The sequence below is a fragment of the Agelaius phoeniceus genome, chromosome Z (genome assembly GCF_051311805.1).
Source record: "Agelaius phoeniceus isolate bAgePho1 chromosome Z, bAgePho1.hap1, whole genome shotgun sequence".
In the NCBI taxonomy this organism is placed as follows: domain Eukaryota; kingdom Metazoa; phylum Chordata; class Aves; order Passeriformes; family Icteridae; genus Agelaius; species Agelaius phoeniceus.
This window is the reverse complement of record NC_135303.1, coordinates 65,158,554-65,178,572: the sequence shown is the minus strand read 5'-3', so window position 1 is coordinate 65,178,572 and position 20,019 is coordinate 65,158,554. Positions and strand designations below refer to the sequence as shown.

General features: G+C 36.9%; 1 protein-coding gene across 48 annotated transcripts in view; it reads right to left on the bottom strand.

Annotated features, from left to right (window-relative positions):
* Positions 1-20,019, bottom strand: part of PTPRD (protein tyrosine phosphatase receptor type D) — a 1,163,353-nt gene that overhangs the window by 139,561 nt on the left and 1,003,773 nt on the right. For all 48 annotated transcript variants that reach the window (XM_077171994.1, XM_077171996.1, XM_077171995.1 and 45 more), the window contains one exon: positions 648-836. In XM_077171994.1, coding sequence (XP_077028109.1) covers positions 648-836 — 189 coding nt within the window. The remainder of the gene's footprint in view (positions 1-647; positions 837-20,019) is intronic.

Below are 20,019 nucleotides of genomic sequence, written 5' to 3'. Positions count from 1 at the left end.
TGTTGGAAAAATGCTCAGCCAGCAAAAAACCCCCAACTTTGTTCCATAGATTTCCCAAAGATTTCATTTCCTTTTTTTTTTTCAGGTATAAATCTGCATGGGAAGAAGTACTGTGCTTTATGTATTTGTGAGAGGAAAGAAGATGTGTCCAAACTGGCTAATCTTTGGTGAAGTCAAATGTGGAAAAGACAGCAATAAACACATTTTAGATTTTAATTGAAGTGTCTAATGCAGGTTTTGGTTTTGATGAATATAACCATTGGTACTCCTTGCAATTTCTGAATGAAGTCCAATGTTGAAATAAATTTGTTAAAAAAAATTAAAAGGAAAGAAGAAAGAAAGAGGAGAAAATGGATCCATCAAGTACTGCAGAAAGCAGTAAAGAAAAAAATTATCAAAAAATACAGTCACAGCAGTGAGCAATGTGGAGTAAACAGAAGCTGCAAAACACATAGAGACAGACTCTATAGAAAGCTATGACAACATCACAGACATGGACAACATACTCAGTAACACAGAAAAGGAGAGGGGAAAGAGAAATTATTACCTATAAATAAAATATTTTTAAAAAAGGAAGAGAAAGAAAAGAAAGAAAAAGTGAGAGAGAACAACTCTGGGCGTCGGTGGAAACAGTAACAAGACCCTACCTGAGCGTAGTTGCTTGATGCGGCCATTGTTGTTGCTTGTGTCAACAGGTAAGAAATCTTTGAACCAAGTTATTTCAGGATCAGGATTGCCACTGGCTGCACATAACATGGTAGCTGTACGAGTTCGTTCAACCACCTTCAACTGTGGGCCCATATCAATGGTTGGAAAACCTCGAGGAATTTGATCCTCTGAAAAAGAAATTCATAAATTGAGGGATTTAATTTCAGTTGTGCTGTGCTGCATGAAAGCCCAAATCATCCTGCTTAACATTTAGTGATCCCCTAATTATTCATAAACAACAAACAATTGATCAAAATGCTGATACAAAAGAAAAAGTTAATTAAAAATGGCTATAAACTTTATAATTATAAAATCATATGAGATATGCTACCTAGCATATTGGACTCATACTAAGGTACCACAGAACACTGATGTTGCCCTTCTTGCAAGAGGCCCTACTGTTTTACATGAAATATCAAGTTACCATTATCAAATCTACCAACCTTAAGGAAAATTCCTCTTTATACCAGAGAAGTACACAAGGAAGGATCACTATGCAGTGTAAGATCTGGCCACTAACTCAGAAGACCTAAGTTATGTTTCTTGCTTCTATCATTATTACTTATCTATTGCCCCTGTGCTTTGATTGTCCATCCTATAGATGGACTTGATAGTGCTTTGCTGCTACAAGGGAATGCTGCAAAGATGAATGCCTTGTAGGACTGCAAAACACTGAGAAATTCTAAACATTGCAGCTGTGTGGACAGCAAAGTTAAAGTGGCACGAAATTCACAATGATATTGAATAGATACAACAGGGTCTATTAAAATACTCAGATACAGCCCCAAATCCTCATGCTAGTGTGGTTAATACTGAAATATTAAAAAATATTGTACAAGAGTAATTGGCCTTCATAATGTGACACCTGCTAGCAAGTAACACTGACAGCACAGTAGGATCAGGAAATTTCTCAGAAATCAAGTTTGCATGGCTAAAATAACCTGTTTGAAATAAAAAATCTTGCTCCTCATTTCCACTGCAATGGCAAAAATATTTTTATTGAAAAATAATATCAATTCCATTCAAAAATGAAAATCAAAAATAACCAAAGAAAGAGGATCAACACTAACTATAAACCACATGTTATTTAATGTCTTAACTAATCATTACTGCCATGCAATTGATTAGGGGATAAAATTAACAGGAGAAATTGTTCAACATTAACTCTCTTTAGTTAAGAAGTGTCACATTTTCAAAGATGTCAGATAAGTCTTCAGACTTTTCTGAAAAAATGCATAGCAAGCAAACACAGCCTACAGATCTTTGTAGTTCCTGGGGTGTGATGCTGCTCATGAGCTACCTAACTGCTTGCAATACAAGTGCACATAGATAACCATAGAATAACAAAATGGTTTAGGACCTTAAACAAAATCTACATTCAACCCCTCTGCCATGGACAGAAATCTCTTCCATTAGACCAAATTACTCAGAGATACATCCAACCTGGTCTTGTACACCTTCAGAGATGGGGGATCCACAAACTGTCTGAGCAACCTATTTCAGTGCCTCACCACCCTCAGAGTAAAGCTTTTCTTCTTAAGATCTAATCAAAACCTACCCTCCTTCAGCTTAGGGAAAATCTCCCATTTCCTATCCCTTTTGAAAAGTTCCTCTCCAGCCTTTTGTAGCCCCTCCTTTAGGTACTGGAAAGCATAACAAGGTCACCAGAGCTTTATCCTTTCTCGGCCCCAACAGCCGAGAACAGCCCCAACTCTCTCAGCTTTTCTTTGTAGAAGAGGTACTTCAGACCTCTCATCAACTTGTGGCTATCTACTGGACTCGTTCTAACTAATCAAAGTCTTTCTTGTGTTGGAGGCTCCAGACCTGGACACAGTACTCCAGGTGGCAGTGTCACAACAAAAGAATAGAAAGGTATAAGCATATCCCTTTACCTCCTGGACAGGCCTCTTTTGATGCAGTCCAGGATAAGATTGGCTTTCTGAGCTGCGAGTGTACATTGCAGGGTCATATCAAACTTTTCATCCACAAACATCCTGTCTTTCTTCCCAGGGTAAGCCTCAATTTGTTTTCCACTAAGTCTGTGTTATTATTTGGAATGACCCCAACACAGGTACAGAACCTTTCACTCGGCCTTGTTGCACTTCCTCAGGTTCCATGTCTCAAGCCTGTTAAGGTCAATCCATGTCCTTCACTGCGGTGACCCCATCACACAGCTTGGTGTCATTGGCATATTTGCTAAGGGAGCACTCAATCCCACTGCTCATGTTGCTGACAAAGGTGCAAGGAGCACTGGTCCCAGTACGAATCTCTTAGCTCTTCAGCTGACACTAGTGTCTAACTAGATTTGAGCTGTTGACTGCAACTCTAGGAGTGCCATCATCCAGCCAATTTTTTATCCACCTGTCAAAATTCCTGCCTCTCCAGTTCAGAGACAAGGATGATATTTGGTAGAGTGTCACATGCTCCACACAAATCCATGTAGATGATTTCTGCTGCCCTTCCTTGTTCAACACTGCTGTAACGCAATCCTAGAAGGCCACCAAATTTGTCAGGCATGATTTGCCTTTAGTGAAGCCATGCCGGCTGTCACCAATCACCTAATTATTCTCAGTGTCTCTTAGCATATTTTCCAGGAGGATCTGTTCCATGACCTCTACAAGTACTGATTGTGAGACTGTTTGGCCTGTAGTTCTTTGGTCTTCCTTATCTCCCTTTTTAAACGTGGGGTCATGTTTTCCCCTTTCCTGTTGGTGGGAATTTCACCAGACTGCCACGAGTTTTCAAATATGATGTGTAGTGGCTGCATTCTTTCATCCCAACATTCTAGTCATAAGAGAGGTCCCTGTGTTTCCATGATGCCAATTAAAGTCATAGACCTGCAGGCATCCACACATCTCTAGTACCACCCATGCTGCATGTGTTAGCACAAAGGGGTTTTAAGCTGCTCTGCAATGAAGCTGACTTTCTGTCTGCTGTGGCTGGACTGTCTTGGTGCTCTGCTGCTGACCTGCTTACACTCTCCAGACTTTTTCTGGCTCAGCCATCTAACTAGTATGTGTAGAATGGCATGTCCCACATTTTATCACTATTAAACCTGATGATATCTCCCTCCCCTCATATCTAATTTAAACCCCTATCAATAAGCCCTGCTAGCCCTTCGCCAAAGAATCTCTTCCCCCTTGGAGAGAGCTGAATCCCGTCTTCATTCAGCAAGCTGGTGCCACATATATAGGCCATCCCATTATCAAAGAAATCCACATTTTGGTGATGACACTAGTCATGGAATCATGTGGGTCTATCTGTTTCTTTCAATGCTAATACCTGCAACTGGAAGAAGAGAGGAGAAATAATCTTCACCCAATTCACCAACAATTCCAGGGCCTTTGTACAGTGAACACAACTGTCCAGAAAGCTTTCATGACTCTTCAGAACAAGGATTTCTACCAATCAGTTGATAAATGCCAAATCATTCACCAGCCCTAGGCTCTTCCCAAATAAAGGTATATTTCATGTCTGCTTGTAAAAGTCCTTGCTTTGGTATTAGCTGACAAGATTTGACTTGGGACACAGAACAGGATTTTTATGACCTTACCTTTCCTACTTGGCTTATACAAAAAACCCTAGAGTCCCTTTTGCAAATACCTAAGTGTACAACAAAGATAATCTATCTTGAATGTTAATAGGATGAAGTAGTAAAGAGCCTCCCTTTCTTATTTCTAATAAGGGCAATTAAATTCCATCCATCTGCCTTATGCATACAATCTCTTTGAATGAACGCTCTTCATGAAATTTTCATGAGAAACATCAAAATCGAACATTCAAATACCCAGAACTGTTATATTTTTGACAGTTGTGGCTGGTATCCAACCTGGCTTTAAGGTATCTGGGAATAAACCCAGATATACAACATCAAATGGACAAGGGAAATAATGAAATTTCTAATTGGAGGGCTTATCACGGTGGATTTCATTTTTAGGATGTTATTTACTTTTTTTCCTCTAAGTTTATTCATAATTTGTACAACTGTCTTTACACATTAGTGATACCAAGTATGACAGATCATCAAACACTCTACGAAACAAAGCTGAGCATCAAATCATTGTACAACTGCATCTCAGCCACAGTAAGAGGAAAGTAACTATTACAAATTTTTTATATATTGGTACCACTATAATTTTATGTGAGATGGCCAGGAAAAATATTTTTTACTGATCATTAATATGCTCACTAGGTTCTGAACTACAGTATATTCTGCTCTTCCCATGTAAAATTCAGTTCCAGACAATTAGTTTCCAATTCATCAACAATTTAAATCAGACTTGACCTTCTCAAAGCCATTTGGTACTGTCATTTTCAGAGGCCATTAAAGGTCAGATTTTTCTGTCCTTGTGGCTTAGTGACTTATACATGTAATACGTATTTTGTTTAGGATGACAGATACAAGTGATTTAGAAATAGCCCACATACTTTGAATCTGTTATTTGTCTTAAAGGTGCTGAATTTCATTATTGGCATTAAAAGGATGCATTTAGTATAGCACTAGTATAATTTCCAATTGCTGCATGACTTCACAGAAATTATTTGTCAGCGTATGATCTGAACAATGTAGAAAACAATTACAGAGAGAGATTACCAGATGAGCCCTTAAGAGAGAATGCAACAAAATGACCTTGCCTTGCTTTGGATCATGGCTCTTCGTATTTCTCAAATCTCTGTATATTCAATCAGTTTGACATTGCTCACCCAAGGCACACAGAATGGACAACAAACAGAAGCTGGAAGCCACTGAGCTGCCAGAAAGCTGTCACCTTCTTGCCATTACTGAAACCTGGTGGGATGTGACTGGAGTGTGACTATTGATGGCTACAGGCTCTCCAGAAGAGACAGGTGAGGAAAGAGAGAGGCAGAGGGGTGGCCCTCTACATCAGGAGGTAGACTGAGTGTGAAGAGCTGTCTCTGAAGAGCAGCCATGAGCAGGGCAAATGCCTGTGGCTGAGGATCAGGGACCAAAGCAACAAAGGGAACCTTGTGGATGGTTTAAGTGCAGACCCCTGATCAAAGGGACTCTATTGATGAAGCCTTCTTGCTCCAGCTACAGGAGGCATCATCATGCTCACAGGCTCTTGTCCTGCAGGGGCACTTCAACCATCCCAAACTCTGCTGGGAAAGCAGCATAGCAAGCTGCAGGCAAGCCAGGAGACTCTTGGAAAGCATGAGGGATGCTTTCTGGAGCAAAGGAATAGACAGCAGCCCTACCAGAGGGGATACAATCCTGGATCTGAAGGGCACCAGTGGAAGTGAGCTGATGTTGAACATCAGGGCTGGAAGGAGTCTGGGCTGCAGTGACCACACATTGCTGGAGTCTGCAGTCCTGAGGGGTACGGGCCAGGTGAGGAACAAAGTTAGGCCCCTGAACTTTAGGAAGGCAGACTTCCAGCTCTTCAAGGAGATAGCCAGTGAGATCCACTGGGAGACTTCCCTCAGGGACCAGGGAGTGGAACAGAGCTGGCAGATCTTTAAGGAAGTCTTCCACCAAGTGCAAGAGCTGGCAATCCCCAGGAGCAAGAAACTGGGCAAGGAAGGCAAGGGAACAGCAGGGCTGAGTAGGGAACTGCTGGTCAGACTGAAGGGAAAGAAGCAAATGGACAAGCAGTTAGAGCTAGGATGGGTGGTGACCTAAGAAGAGTAGAGATATGAAGTATGGTTGTGTAGGGATGAGATCAGGAAGGCCTAGGTGAAGCTGGAATTGAACCTGGCAAGGAATTGTTCAAGGTCAGGTTGGGTAGGGCTCTGAGCAATCGGATCTAGTGGAAGGTGTCCCTTCCACTAGATGGGAAGGGACATTCTAGAGCGTTTGGAAATACATGACCTTTAAGATACCTTCCAACACAGGCCATTTTATGATTCTATGTTCTGTAAACAATGTCCTTGCTGCCAGTTTAGTAATTGCTTCCCTTCCAAGAAGCTTGATTGGAAAAAGCACATTACCCTTTACATTCAGATTTCAATATAAGTATACCTTAAACAAATGTAAAATACATAATTTTGCTTGTTGCTGCATTTGTCCTAGAGGTGAGCTTGCCCTCATAAATGCAACAGCATTTAGTCTTAAACTCAGTGTTTTTGTGTGAACAGTAATTTTGATGGAGTGGTATCTTGAAAATAGCCACAAGTTAAAATTATGTTCTATCCAAAAAGGAAAGCATACTTATCTTTAAGTGGTAATGATAGAAAAAATCATAGCTGTGCCACAACCATATATTATAAACTCTGTTCTACTCATTGCTTAACTCTATTTCCTCTCATCTTAACAAAAAAAGGTGCAATCTCTTTTTCAGATTTTTTTTAGTGATGTAATTATTTCATAAAATTTCAGGAATGGAACTTCCCAAGCTATGCAGGTGTACTGTAAGACGACATGTATGCAAAAGCTGGACCCAAAGAAAGAAGAGGATTTCAGTACAATGGCTTTGACCCTTTGTGGTAAAACCTGCATGTCTAATATACAACTAAATATATAATATATTATAATATAATATACAACTAAATATACAGCTAAAGAAAAAGGAAGACAGCCATGTTTAGCTAGGATTTGTGCCACAGCTTCTTAACATTTTTACTATGTTTTCTGTAAAAGGTAACTTTCTGACCATGCGTAGGCCCTGCTAGCAGCAAGAAGAGTGTTAGCTTTTAGAAACAGAGGAGTCTTGAAGTCTTATATTTTGCATAGCTATCTTACTGAATCACTCTGGCAATCACAATCATGATTTAAAAAGAAAGACTGAATAGTGTGAATAGTCTTCTGAGTTACAGTACAATAAGATGATATTACTATGATATGGATATCCAACACAAATTGCTATGACTTTGGTTTTGGATTATGGACTATAAAGGCAAAGTACTTAAGGACTTTGGCAAGTACAAAGGACTTAAGGCCACACATTGTCAAGAAAACTGGCTAGTATGTTTGTTAAGTATTTTATTTCACTTAACTATTTTCACCACTGAAACATCCATGTTCCAGAATATGAAACTGGAGTTCGTATTCATATGTAGAGCAGAATATTAACCTGTAGTTAAATCTGTGTATCTGCCTAGCTAAAATACATACTCATAGTACTTGACTGTGCCTCTTGAAAACTTTGCTTATGTAAACCAGTTATTCTTATTGTGCAAATGGAAGGTGGTTCTCTACTCTATTCAGGAAGAAAAGAAAGTGAATCTATTTCAAGATTCCCTGATAGGTTTGCCACAGGCAAATTTAGTCATTCTGCAGCTCACAGAATAAAAAGGCACACATGGAGCATTCCCAGAATACATTATAGATACTGAAGATAAACTGCCACAATAAAGTTTATTATTTCAAAGAACAGTGTAAATAAAGCTTTTATTTTCACTATTCCAGATGGCAGCAGCATATAATTTGCACTGTTTTGACATCATGACCGTATTATTCAAAATCATTCTTCTTCCTTCTGAACTGAATGCAGGATTGAGAACAGTAAAATCAAAGAGACTAGGGGAGGAATTAAAATCACCATTTTGAAGTGAAGTTGGTATTCTGTAGTATTATTGAAGAGCCATGGATATAAAGGAATTAAAAAATAAAACCAGAGCCAATTCTAATTATACATAAAAATTAAATTGGATTTAAAATATATAAAGCATCAGAGAAGTGCCAGTTAATAAACATTATTCATACTGAAACACTATACAAGGCAAATTTTGGCAAATAGAAGTAATTATGAACACACAATAAATTATTTTGTGGGATCCTTTGTTCAAATTTGCTATATACAGATGGATACTTAGTGGTGTTGTAAAGTAAAGCAGGGTAGCGTCTACACTAGAATAATAGATCTTGGTATTGGTTGGGTGTTCTCTTTAATTTCACACTATTTTAGCACATGAAGGAAGTGAATTGGACATTGATAAGATGATCAGTAAAAATTCAGCATAAGAACAGCTGTCCATACCATCCCATCAAAACCCATGCATTTCAAAGTATCTTCATATACTGAAGAGATGTGCAAAGCACATTTTGATACAAAAGAAAACAAATTTGTTTAGTAGCTCTGTATGCAATTACCCTGCAAATTGCAAAGTAATGTCTATATAACAGAACACAGAGCCACTTAGACTGAATTATCATTTGTATGAATGTTGAAGCAGCAATTTCACATTGCATTAAGTCAGTTAACATTCATTGTTATTAGCATTTAGCTTTAAATAAGTTCTCTGTTTTAACAAATGAGTGCACTGAGCCTTTGAAATTAGATATCTTCTAATAAAGAAAAAGGAATTTGCACCTTTCAGCAGTTCTCAAAATCTGCAAAATTAGACTGCACATAGCAAGCTTTCCCCAAAGTGACCTGTCTCACATGAACAATGAAATACCTCTCACTCTGTTTTAACAATGACATGACATCTGAACAACAAGAATTAACATTTGTGGATTCATCATTCATATGAAAACACAAGCCTCAAAGTAAGGCTTTATTCTCATATCTCTACATGGGCATGTCATAGCTTAGAGCAGAGCATATCATCTGAGCATCAATATGCCCAAATTTGGATGTCTGTTCTGTTCATTTGGAATGTAATAGGAAATACAAAAAGCTGTGTCTCAAAAAAAAAAAAATAGGGAATCCAAGCATCTCTACCAGATGTCCCTTATCTAACACAAGGAGAGGACTCAGAGTCTGAGGTAATGAAGCAAAGGCAGAGAATGTGATCATTTAAGAGCAAGCTATAATATATTTAGGAAAGTATATTTTGCACTGGTGAATAAAAGACAAGAGGACTGCTAAGGGCAGCAATATGAATTTCAATGATTACTGTTTCTAATTAAGGCTTAGTTTCCAGACAGGGTTAGGATTTAGATTACACTAAATCGGGGTTAAACTGGGGCTTGCCAAGAATCAAGATCAGAAAAACAAAAAAGCATGCTTTCTCTATCTAGTCAATAATTTTAACACAGTAATATTTGTGCTTTTACATTCTCTTCACTTTTATTTGAAAAATAAAGGGGAACTCAGTGCAATGCAGGCAGTCCTTGTTTTACACTTTACTTTCTCACATCACATACAGCTTTATGGTGAGGTAAATAATAAGATGAGCAGCAGGTTCATATGTACACCATAGCACACTTTTCATGTTAGTAGCTTGAATATACTGACCGGTCCAGAACACATAAAATCATTCTTTTCCTTTTCTTCCACTCCTTTCTACTCATTAGTGCTCAGTGTTAAAATATTTATACTAGCAAATACATAACAGTTTCTATAAGTAGTTACCTTGTACTCATTCAGTAAAAAGCAATAAATACTAATAAGTGTAAAGCAATAAATCATCACAATCAAGTTCCAACATCTCAGTTTGAGAATGGCGTAGGACCATCTTGTTTTCTTGTGTTCAAAAGAGCAAGAGAGAAAGAAGTAAGAAAGAAAGAAGAGCAGCCTGTCAAAGGAGTTCTCAGACCAAACAGTCTGCCTCTCCTTCGTTCCTTGTCACGGCCATTTCTGTTACTGATGCTACACTGCTTTCAAGGAATTGTTTCCTCAATGCCATAATCTTCCCCAATGTTTTTTAATGCAGCCTATGTACTCTGTAGCCCAAACCGTCAACAATAAACTGTACTAACTGCATTAATGCCACAGCTGCAGAACCTGACAAAGCAACTTGTCAAAACCATTAACTTTGTTGAAATATTGTTTCTAAAGGAGAACAACATTATTTTCTGCATTTCTACTTCAGCATTAAACTTGTACATTTTAGAAAGAGAAAGGGGATATTTTCACTTCGGTAAGTGGTTAGATAGATGCTCCAAAAGAGGAGATAGATGGTGGTTAGATAGATTCTCCTACTGTTTAGCTCCCTAAAAGAAAGAAATGAGGAATAAGGGTAATGAAACTGTATTCCTTAAGTTTTAACAAAGGATATTTCATTCAGGATGTTAAAAGCCATTTTGGTTCAGTGAATTAAACAGTAAGGTAGTGTCTATGCATTTCAACTGATTTTCTGGTGCCCAGCACAACAATGCACCCATACAAATGTAGCAATTTGAATGTTACTGCATCATTTCAATAAACAGCAAATGTAAGTATTAAAAAACCCCCATAAAACAACAGAAGTCCTATTACTGCTGAAGTGACAGGGAAAGAAGAGATATGTTGTGAGAACAGAAATTGAACTTCGGAAAAATGCAGTCGAAGAAGATATCCCTTGAAATTCAGTACTATTCAGAGTTGTACTAATGCTATTTATACAAAATATGAACCATTTTTCTATACCCAATGCTGCATTCATCTTCATTGGTCTGAAGATCATCCTTACAACATTCATAATGCTTACATGATTACAGATAGGTGACTGTAAAAAAGCAATAGACACCGTCACCTCCCATTTTTATCCTTTCTTTGCTTGCTTTATTTTAAGTCTTTCCACCACTGTGAACATGTATTTATCAATTAAGAAATCACTGGAATATGTAAGACACAAAACAATGCCTTGTATCATGTACTCCCAATATATATAAGCAAAAGAGAGAATACAAAGTACTGGTAGAAGTTAAAACACATTGCATCTTTGAAACTTTATGAACCTTTAACAGAAGGAAGGAAGTAGTTCCTTTATGAGCAGATCGTGAAGTTATCCTCTGATTGCTTGGCTGTGCAGGGAGTGGGTGTGCTCTAGACTTCACTCTTCATATGCCTGAATATGAGGGAGGAAACCCTCTCACTATTTGTGTGTCACCACTTATGGCAACATTCCTTTTTGCAGATACTGAGAAGATGCCTGTCTCCTTACAGGGATCTGATAGCAGAGAAGAACAAGTGTAGGAAAAAGCAGAGAAGGGAGTAGATATGAATTGCTTTTTTTGTTTGGGGTGAGTTTCACCACTTAAAATAAGTTCTTTGTCTAAAGAATAACACTCCAAAGACAAGGATGCTACAGGGGGAAAACACCATTGGCTTCTGGTCTAGAAGGATACTGAAGGGCTTTCTCTCTAGCAGAGGACACACACTGCTTAAAATTCAGCTTTTCACAATCCTGTGGCAAGCTGAATAACCACTGCTGATGAAAAACCTCTAATGAGTATGGAGTCACGCAGAACTTGACATTAACACTTTATAGTACACATATGGCTAAGGCAGTCAACATTTCAAGGTTTTCATCCCATAAAGACTGAGGATTCATGACATCAAAGGTTCATTTTGTCACCCAAACCCAATGTTTAGAACTGTGGCCTAAGACTTTAAGTCCTACCTGAAATTTTGCTGTTGCCCTAAGATGAAGTGGGAATAGTCTGTGATTGAACATGCTTCACGATATAATAGTGAGTGCTGCTATTAGAAATGATAGATAATGTCTGTACTCTGAGTTATTGTGTGAAAGAAAATGGTCAACACCCCAGCATGCTCTGAAACATGGCAGAGGCCCTGCCTTCAGCTTGCAGAGGTGATGCAAGGCAGCACTCACTCTCATCTGCTGGGAGCTTGCTCCTGTCCTATGCTCCTCCAACACATTTTTCACAATAACATTCACATGGCCTTGAAAGAGGTATTGTGAAATACTGTGAGCTGAATAGAGCATACTCAAGCAGGCTCTCTGGAATGCTGAGGGAGAAAGATTACTTTAAACATGACACTTTCACATTTGTCTAGAAACAACAGCTAATATTTCTCATGGAACTGTAAATGAGGAGTGATGTGGGAATTCATTCATAAGATGTTGAACATAGAACAACACCAGATTTACTCAGCTTTGCTGTAACTATTGCTACAACTTGCTTGACTAATTCCAACGCAATTTATATTGTCTTTAATTTGAAATAAGATCTTGTCTGGGCATAGGAATATAAAATGTTAAAAAGCGTTATTTTTAAAAAACTCTTCTATATGTTGAGACTAAAGGTTCACACCTCTAAGCACATCATAATTATTTTTAACTACTTTTTCATTATTTTAATTATTATTTTAATTCGTTATTTTAAATAATTATTTAAATAATAATTCAGTGCTAACTCTAAAAAAGTTTGCAAATCAAAGTCCACAACAGGCAGTGTAAATTGAAATTTTTTAGTTTAGAGTCTCAGTGGATATATTTAAATTACAAATAAAATGTGTTCCATAATATTTTTAATAATTTTCATAGCAAATATTACTGATTTTATATATAGTATAGGCAAGCTTTTTGTTTTCACAGATTCTGTTAATTTTTTCACTAACTTCTATCCATCTAATCAAAGACCATCAATCATTCATGACCTTTTTAAATTACGAGCGTTGGTTGCTTCCAGTTGATTTTGCTTTGGTTTGTTCTGTTATTTTTTAGAAGAAATTTCTGCAAATGAAAATGATAATTATTTAACAAAAAACAGTGATGCTTCAGTTTCGGTGGAATACTTCAGTGGCATGCAAATAAAAAAACCAGCTGTTCAGCATAGCTGGAAGTCATGGACTGCAGTGATGTCTGGGATAGTGTTTGAATAGTCCAGTGTGATTGCCAGAAGGGTGAGAGTCATAATGTCAGGCAGGGCAGGTAGGGGATGAGAAACAGAGAAAGAATAGAAGAAAGTTTCATGTTTTGTCAGTTACTTGCAAATCCATTACAAACTGTTTTGTGACAAAGAGTTAATGAAGTCAAACAGCTGTGGAGAGCCAGTTTCTGCCTTTCAGCAGACAAAGTGTGACAGAGTAAGCTTAGCATAGCATTGTATATGTCAAGTACATCAAAACCAGTGTAACCACAGAAAGCCTCCACACCAGCTTTGTCAACAGACTTAGCATCTGATAAGTTTCATGAAGAAGGTACCAGTGAAGGAAACAGAATGCTTGATAACAGAAGATGTGGATGTGTCCAGTGGTGAATTAAAACTCAGTGGAAGGCCCTACGCTCAGAAGTAATGCAAGCAATTGACTGAGAGAGCCAGGGTTATATATGCCTTCAATAATAGAACTGTTTCTCTTTGGATTTATTAACAGTAACATCTGTCATCCTTTTTACAACAATATAAAACTTATGTCTTTTAGAGAAAAGAGACTGAACTGTTTTTCCTGTGGGCTGGAGAGGCAGGCATGAAGATCTTGATACATACTCTGTAGAAGCAATTGGCAACAGGTCAGATGCTACCGTAATTGATAAATAATTTATACCACTAAACAAATACATAGCAATAAATCTCAGACCACACAAAAGTATTTCAGTATTTCAAGACTTTTTTGTACCTGATGAAGACTTAAAAATCAACCTGTGGGTGCTAAATAACTTTCTGCTCTTTTTCATGATGGCATTCTACTTTGAGTATTTTTTAAGTGATACAATACATTAAATGGAATATAACAGGGGTTTTAAAAAGAAGAGTTAGTTGTTTTTGTCTTTTCTGTAACTTCCAGCTCCTTTGGAAAATGAGGAAAGTACTTTGCTAATCTATATGTAGCTTTTTTTATGTCTGTTTAACTTTCTTTAAATATTGTGCTTCTGGAAAAGTTTTGTCTAAACTATTTATTCTGATGTATCCCAAAATTCCTCCTTTCTGATTTTTAACCTTTAATGTGACTCATTTAAACCTTCATGACCTATTGCAGCTGTATGTCCATAAACACTTTTATCTCCAAAGCCACACCCTAATATCTTACTGTCTTCAAAAAACCAAATAAAAACTTCAAAGAACACCAGCAAGAACTTTGAGAAAGAACAATCTCTTGTATTTTGATCCTAAAATGTTTAGGCTTCTCTATTATCAACATTTTCTCATATTATCAACAGTTAGGCCGACATTTTCTAATTCTCTAACTCTCAGCATTTAGCAGCTGGCTTTCCACAAAAGTCAACGTCATGGTGATAACAACTGCAGAAACATGACAAAGGTCTTTCCTGAACACACTGAAAATCTCCCTCTGCACTAAAAGTCTGAAAGATCTTGGAAATTATCAGCAAGTATCTCACAAATCTTCACGTGTGCTGCTGACCATGCTTTGCAGCTCAGACAGGAAGTAAGACTATGTGAGCTTCTATTACTGAGTTAATTACTCAAAAGAAAAACAAAACAATGTTTTTACAAGATAAGGTCCTGCTGAGGCCTTCAGAAACTGACAACAAACATACTTAAATGTTTCTACCAGTTTTAAAGAAGCTTCACAGAAACATCTTTCTCACAAATAAAAATCTGAAAATGCTCCCAAAACAATTAATGACTACCACACATAGCACTCTTACACTGTGCTTGAATTTGGACAAAGTATTTATTCCAGAAAAGGAGATAAAATTTCCTTAGAAGATAATGAAAACCAGAAATGTAACCAACTGTGAGCTGTGAGTTATTGCTTCCTGATTCAAACTTATTATAGGAGATCAGAAACTACCAAGGGTTTAAAAGTTAGGATATATCACCTGCAATTTTGGGGTCTATTTTTCTAATAATTCTGAGTCAGGTAAAAGTGTATATCCATTATATATCAGGAAAACATGTAGTAAGGCTAAATAACCTGATGAACAACATCTTCAAGGCCAGTGTGTAACAGTGTAAATTACGTTATTTCTTCTGAGTATGTCAGAGGGTTTCTGAGATCTTATTCTTTCCTATCTTTTTCACTATAGGGTAAAAGTTCTTCCCTCTAAAGGTAAAAAAAATTAAATAAATATTATTTATGTAACATGATTTTGCAAAGTGTTTCAGAAAGCAGACATCCATTAAAGTGAAAAATAGGTACAGTTTAATTTTTATAGCTCCATAAAATGAGTAGATTTTTAAAAATTTCATAATTAATTTCTTGTTTTCTACAGTATTTAGTAATATTCAAACTAGTGCATATTGAAAAAGATCATTCAAAATCTATTTTCAACATTCTGTAACATCACACAATTGTATAAATTATGAAAAAATCCTCCATATTTCCTAAATCTAGGTATTCTGTTCAAAATAATCATATGCAGAAAATTATTTCTTGACCGTCTTCCAATGGCTTCGAAAGTCGTTTATTACACAATTTGTCTAACTCAAAGATACTGAGTAGTCTCATTGAGGAAACTGACTGTAATGGAAATATTTACACACTTAAGCATTTCATTTCATAAGTTATTGCATCTCCTTTTTTCTTCCTACTCCAAAGCAAACCAGTACACTTACGATTTTTTCCACACACATGACAAATACTACATTCTCTAACTGAAGTCAACTTGCATGCATTTCACTTGTCTGCCTGAGACTCATAAAGTGCTGTTTAGATTTTATGCTGAGTTAAATGAAAATTTAGACATGCATCATCAAGAATACTTCATTTTATCACAATGGTAGGAATAAATCTTATGCTTAGCAAACACAGCATTGCAGAGAAATAGATGATTATTTTCTTATATCATGGGAAGAACAAGGAAGCCACTAGCATTTGCTCTTACCAAAGCCATGAAACTTCTTGGGGCCTGCACAGGTAGTCTTTTTTATGCAAACTGCAACACTGAAAATTAGTTACTAGAAAACCAAGATAAAAGCAAAAAGAAATTTCCAAGTTGCTATTTTGGCAACGCAGGTGAACTAACATACACACATGCAATAATTGATTAAAAGTTCCATGGTATTTTATCAACATTCATGGCTAATAACTATGTTTTAGATCACAATAGGATCCTGAGGCAAACAGAACTGTGCTTCTAGCACTATAGCAAAGTACTAAGCGCTAGCTAAATAGTAAAATTACCAGTTACCACTACCGCTCATTCTAGCAGCTACATGTTGATCGGCCTACTATTTAGAGCTTATATGACTGAAAGCTCACAGCTGGAGGTTGCAGAGAAGTAAAGGAACAACTACACTCTCAGGAAGTATGAGATGTTTGTTTAATAATTATTACAATATAGCATGTTTGTTTTCTGTTCTCTTGATGTGTATGTAATACTAATTATCAAGAGAAGAAGTAAGAAAAAGAATAGATGCTATAAAACCTAGAATTCATATTTAGCACGTGTATTGCAGGCAAAACAGGACATCCCACAGAATGATCTAGAAATTGAGTAGCACTTTGTTCATATTATTAGCAGTGTTGAACAGAGACATTCATTTTACATTGATTTTATTTTACTGTATCCTTAGCATTCTAAGTGATTTGTGTTGTTCCATCTGCACATAAATTTATGCTGTTATAGTAAGGTTCTACCTTTCTGCATATTTGCCTTTCTATATATTTGTCGATCAGTAGTGTAATAAGCTGTTTATTTCCTTAAGACTATGGAGACGAATGCTCAGAAGATACTTATTGAGTTTTAAGCTCTGATCTTCCTGGTATTTTTACTCTAGAGACAAGTACCTTTTAAAACCATTTTTCCTTTTCCTTTATCTCCCAGTTTTCTTTCAGCAGAGGAGTCTTTCAGCCAGTGTTTAGTCTTCTGTTCAAAACCACATCCCCAGAGAGTTGTAACTATTTGTCAATCTCCCAAAAGCAAAGATAAGAATTTAAAGTACTCCTTTCATTTTAGCTGCAAAATTAACTCCTTGTTCCCCTCCCATTGTTAAATTAATTTAAAATCACTGGTGCTCTCAGCTGTGGTTAGCTGCCTAGAGCCATGGTGTCTGTAAGGCAGAGCTGGTGCAGCACATCTCCCATTCGGCTACACAGTGCTGGCACACACTTTATGCCAGAGAGCTCCAGTGAGGGGTCTGAAGTCAGTCCGTGCACTGCCTCTGGCAAACACCACAGGAAGTTAAAATTTAGGTAGATTTTATTGCAGGTTATGGAGTTATGGTGTGGATGGATTGCTTTATCTCCAATATGCAACTGTCCCAGCTCTGGTATTGCTTTATCATGCCAGATAAACACTCTACTTGCAGCATTAAATACTAGAAGTAAGTAGGTACTACAGTAAGTAAGACTTGGTAGTAGCAATACTATTCCTGAGTATGACAATTTACTTACTAAAGTAAATTGTATGTACATACTACAGTAAGTAAGACTTGGTAGTAACAATACTATTCCTGAGTATGACAATTTACTTTTCCAATTCTGAGCCTATCATATATGAAGAAACTCCCATCTCTGAAGTTAAGAGATGTTTGAGTGTGTAATGCTTTGCAAGATGCAGGTACAGAAAACAATTATGATGACTTTGATGGCTTTCTGCCTTTTGTAAGATACTTTTCATTTGGAAAGGGACAGCTATGTTCACTCAAAATTTGGAGGGAGTGTGTCAACCTACTGGAATATACAGGGTAAAAGACTGTGGGTAAAACTCCCAGAAGAATTTTAACATGCAATTTTGAAAGAAGAAATGATAGAGAGGTAACATCTGCAATATGACTATGCATGTGAGATACTTGCGCTCAGACTCAAAACAGCATAATGATCACATCTGCATGCAAATTCCAAAATTTAAATGTGATGAAGACATATGTGGTACTTAAAAACTGAAAAACAAGCCTCAGTTTCTTTCTGAGCAGTGAATGCTATAATCACTTCACAGATATTAACAGTCATTTCAAGCTTTTCAGATTAACTAATGCCATATTTTATTCTGTTTTTTTTTTTTCTTCACTTAAAAGAAAAATCTAGCTCATACTAGAATATTAAGAGCAAAAGATGGTTTATATTTCTTTTTGTATTCCAACGAAACTACTAAGTGCCAAGCAGTCACATTTTATTTCAGGGATTATTACCGAACAATTTTGCTCATTTAGTTTGTTCATGTTAAGATTAAGTCACGGAAACGAAAATATTCCTTAAATCCTATTCTACCATTTCTAGAATTATTTCTTAACTTCCTTTTCACTTAAATGAACAACAAACCTTGCGGGAAATGCAAAATATTTTTTAAAAATATAGAAATGTTTGGTTACATCTAGGCACAGATTCCAGCTTTTGCACTTGAAACCCAAAGATGACTAGAATAAAGAAAAACACATAATATTCTAAATTCCTATAGAGGACTCTAGAGAGGCCTCGGTAAGTAGTTTTAGAAGGATAATAATTCATTCTAGGTAATAGCTAACTCATTTTACTTTTTTTTTTTTATAATTTCCCCAGAGAAACAGGTTATTCTTAAAACTGAATCAGAGATTTTCAGAAGAACATAGAAAGCAAAAATCTTATCCTAGAAAAACATAACATTTGAAGCTGCCTTCGAAGAGTCAATATTTGACTTCTCTGTTTTAGTGAAGAAAACTGGCAGGACTGATTATACATTTTGTAGTGAACCTATAGATGTTGGGAAGAAGAGGCTTCTTTACAAGGCATACAGCCAGGACACTCAAACTTAAATACATATCAGATTCAAATGTTCTGCTATTGTGATACAAGTAAGGAACAAGTCACTGAACTATGCTGGATTTGGGTAACAATATTCAGATTATATAACATAATTTGATCTTCTCAACAGCATAAGTCTGAGACAAGGATGTCTGCTTCTGTGTTTCTTGTACTAAGTAGCATCTTCAGAAGATCTGTAGACTTCCATGGGACTGTTTTAAAGTCTGATATCTATAAGAAAATACTATTTTAATATGCAAATGACCAATAATGAATCATATCCTGATGTAAACTTAAAAACAGTGGGTACAATTCTGCAACACACTCTGAATTCTTAGCAAAAGACAGTTTGTGCACTATGCAATGCTCCTAGAATCTGTGGTTCATTTCCACAGCCAGCTGGTCTTTCACAAAAAATGGTTCCATGTTCTCTGTGTAATTATTACTCATACACATGGAATGAATCTGTTCTGCCCAGGGTTTTCACACAAATCACCCTTCAGTATCTCTCAAAAATGTTCTCTTTCAAAACAACAATGGACAGAAGGGTTGAAGGACATCAGTTTGTCCCAAGATACAGACACTGACCAATAAAGGCATTGCAATTGGAAAGTAAGGGCCCTTGAATTTCTCAGCGCTCCCTAACTCCTTCTCAATGCTTGGTAATTCTTGAGATGCCAGTACTCACAAAGTTCAACTGCTTTAAAACCCTCTACTCTCCTTGACGATTCACTCAACCAGACATCACACCACCAGTCTGGAAATAAGTTACTCATTCTCAGAGATGTTAGAAAATGTGTTTCACAACTCATGTTCCCAAATTTACCATAAGTCTTCTGGCATATGGATTTCAGAGGTAGCTGAGCATCCACGTGGTGAAAGGTAATATAATCTCACTCTGATGATGCTTGCTGCTTAAAAGAAGCACATAAGTCTTGTGGTCTGGCTACAATATCAATGTTTTGCTTCCTGCTGGGTGTAGGAAAGACATCTCTGCTGGAGAAGGAGGGGAACTGCCCAAGACTGACTTTGCAAATTCTTTAAATAGCTTCAACCTTTGGTGAAGTTCAATACATGCCTTTATTCTCCAGTAATACCTCATTCTTGCTTTTGA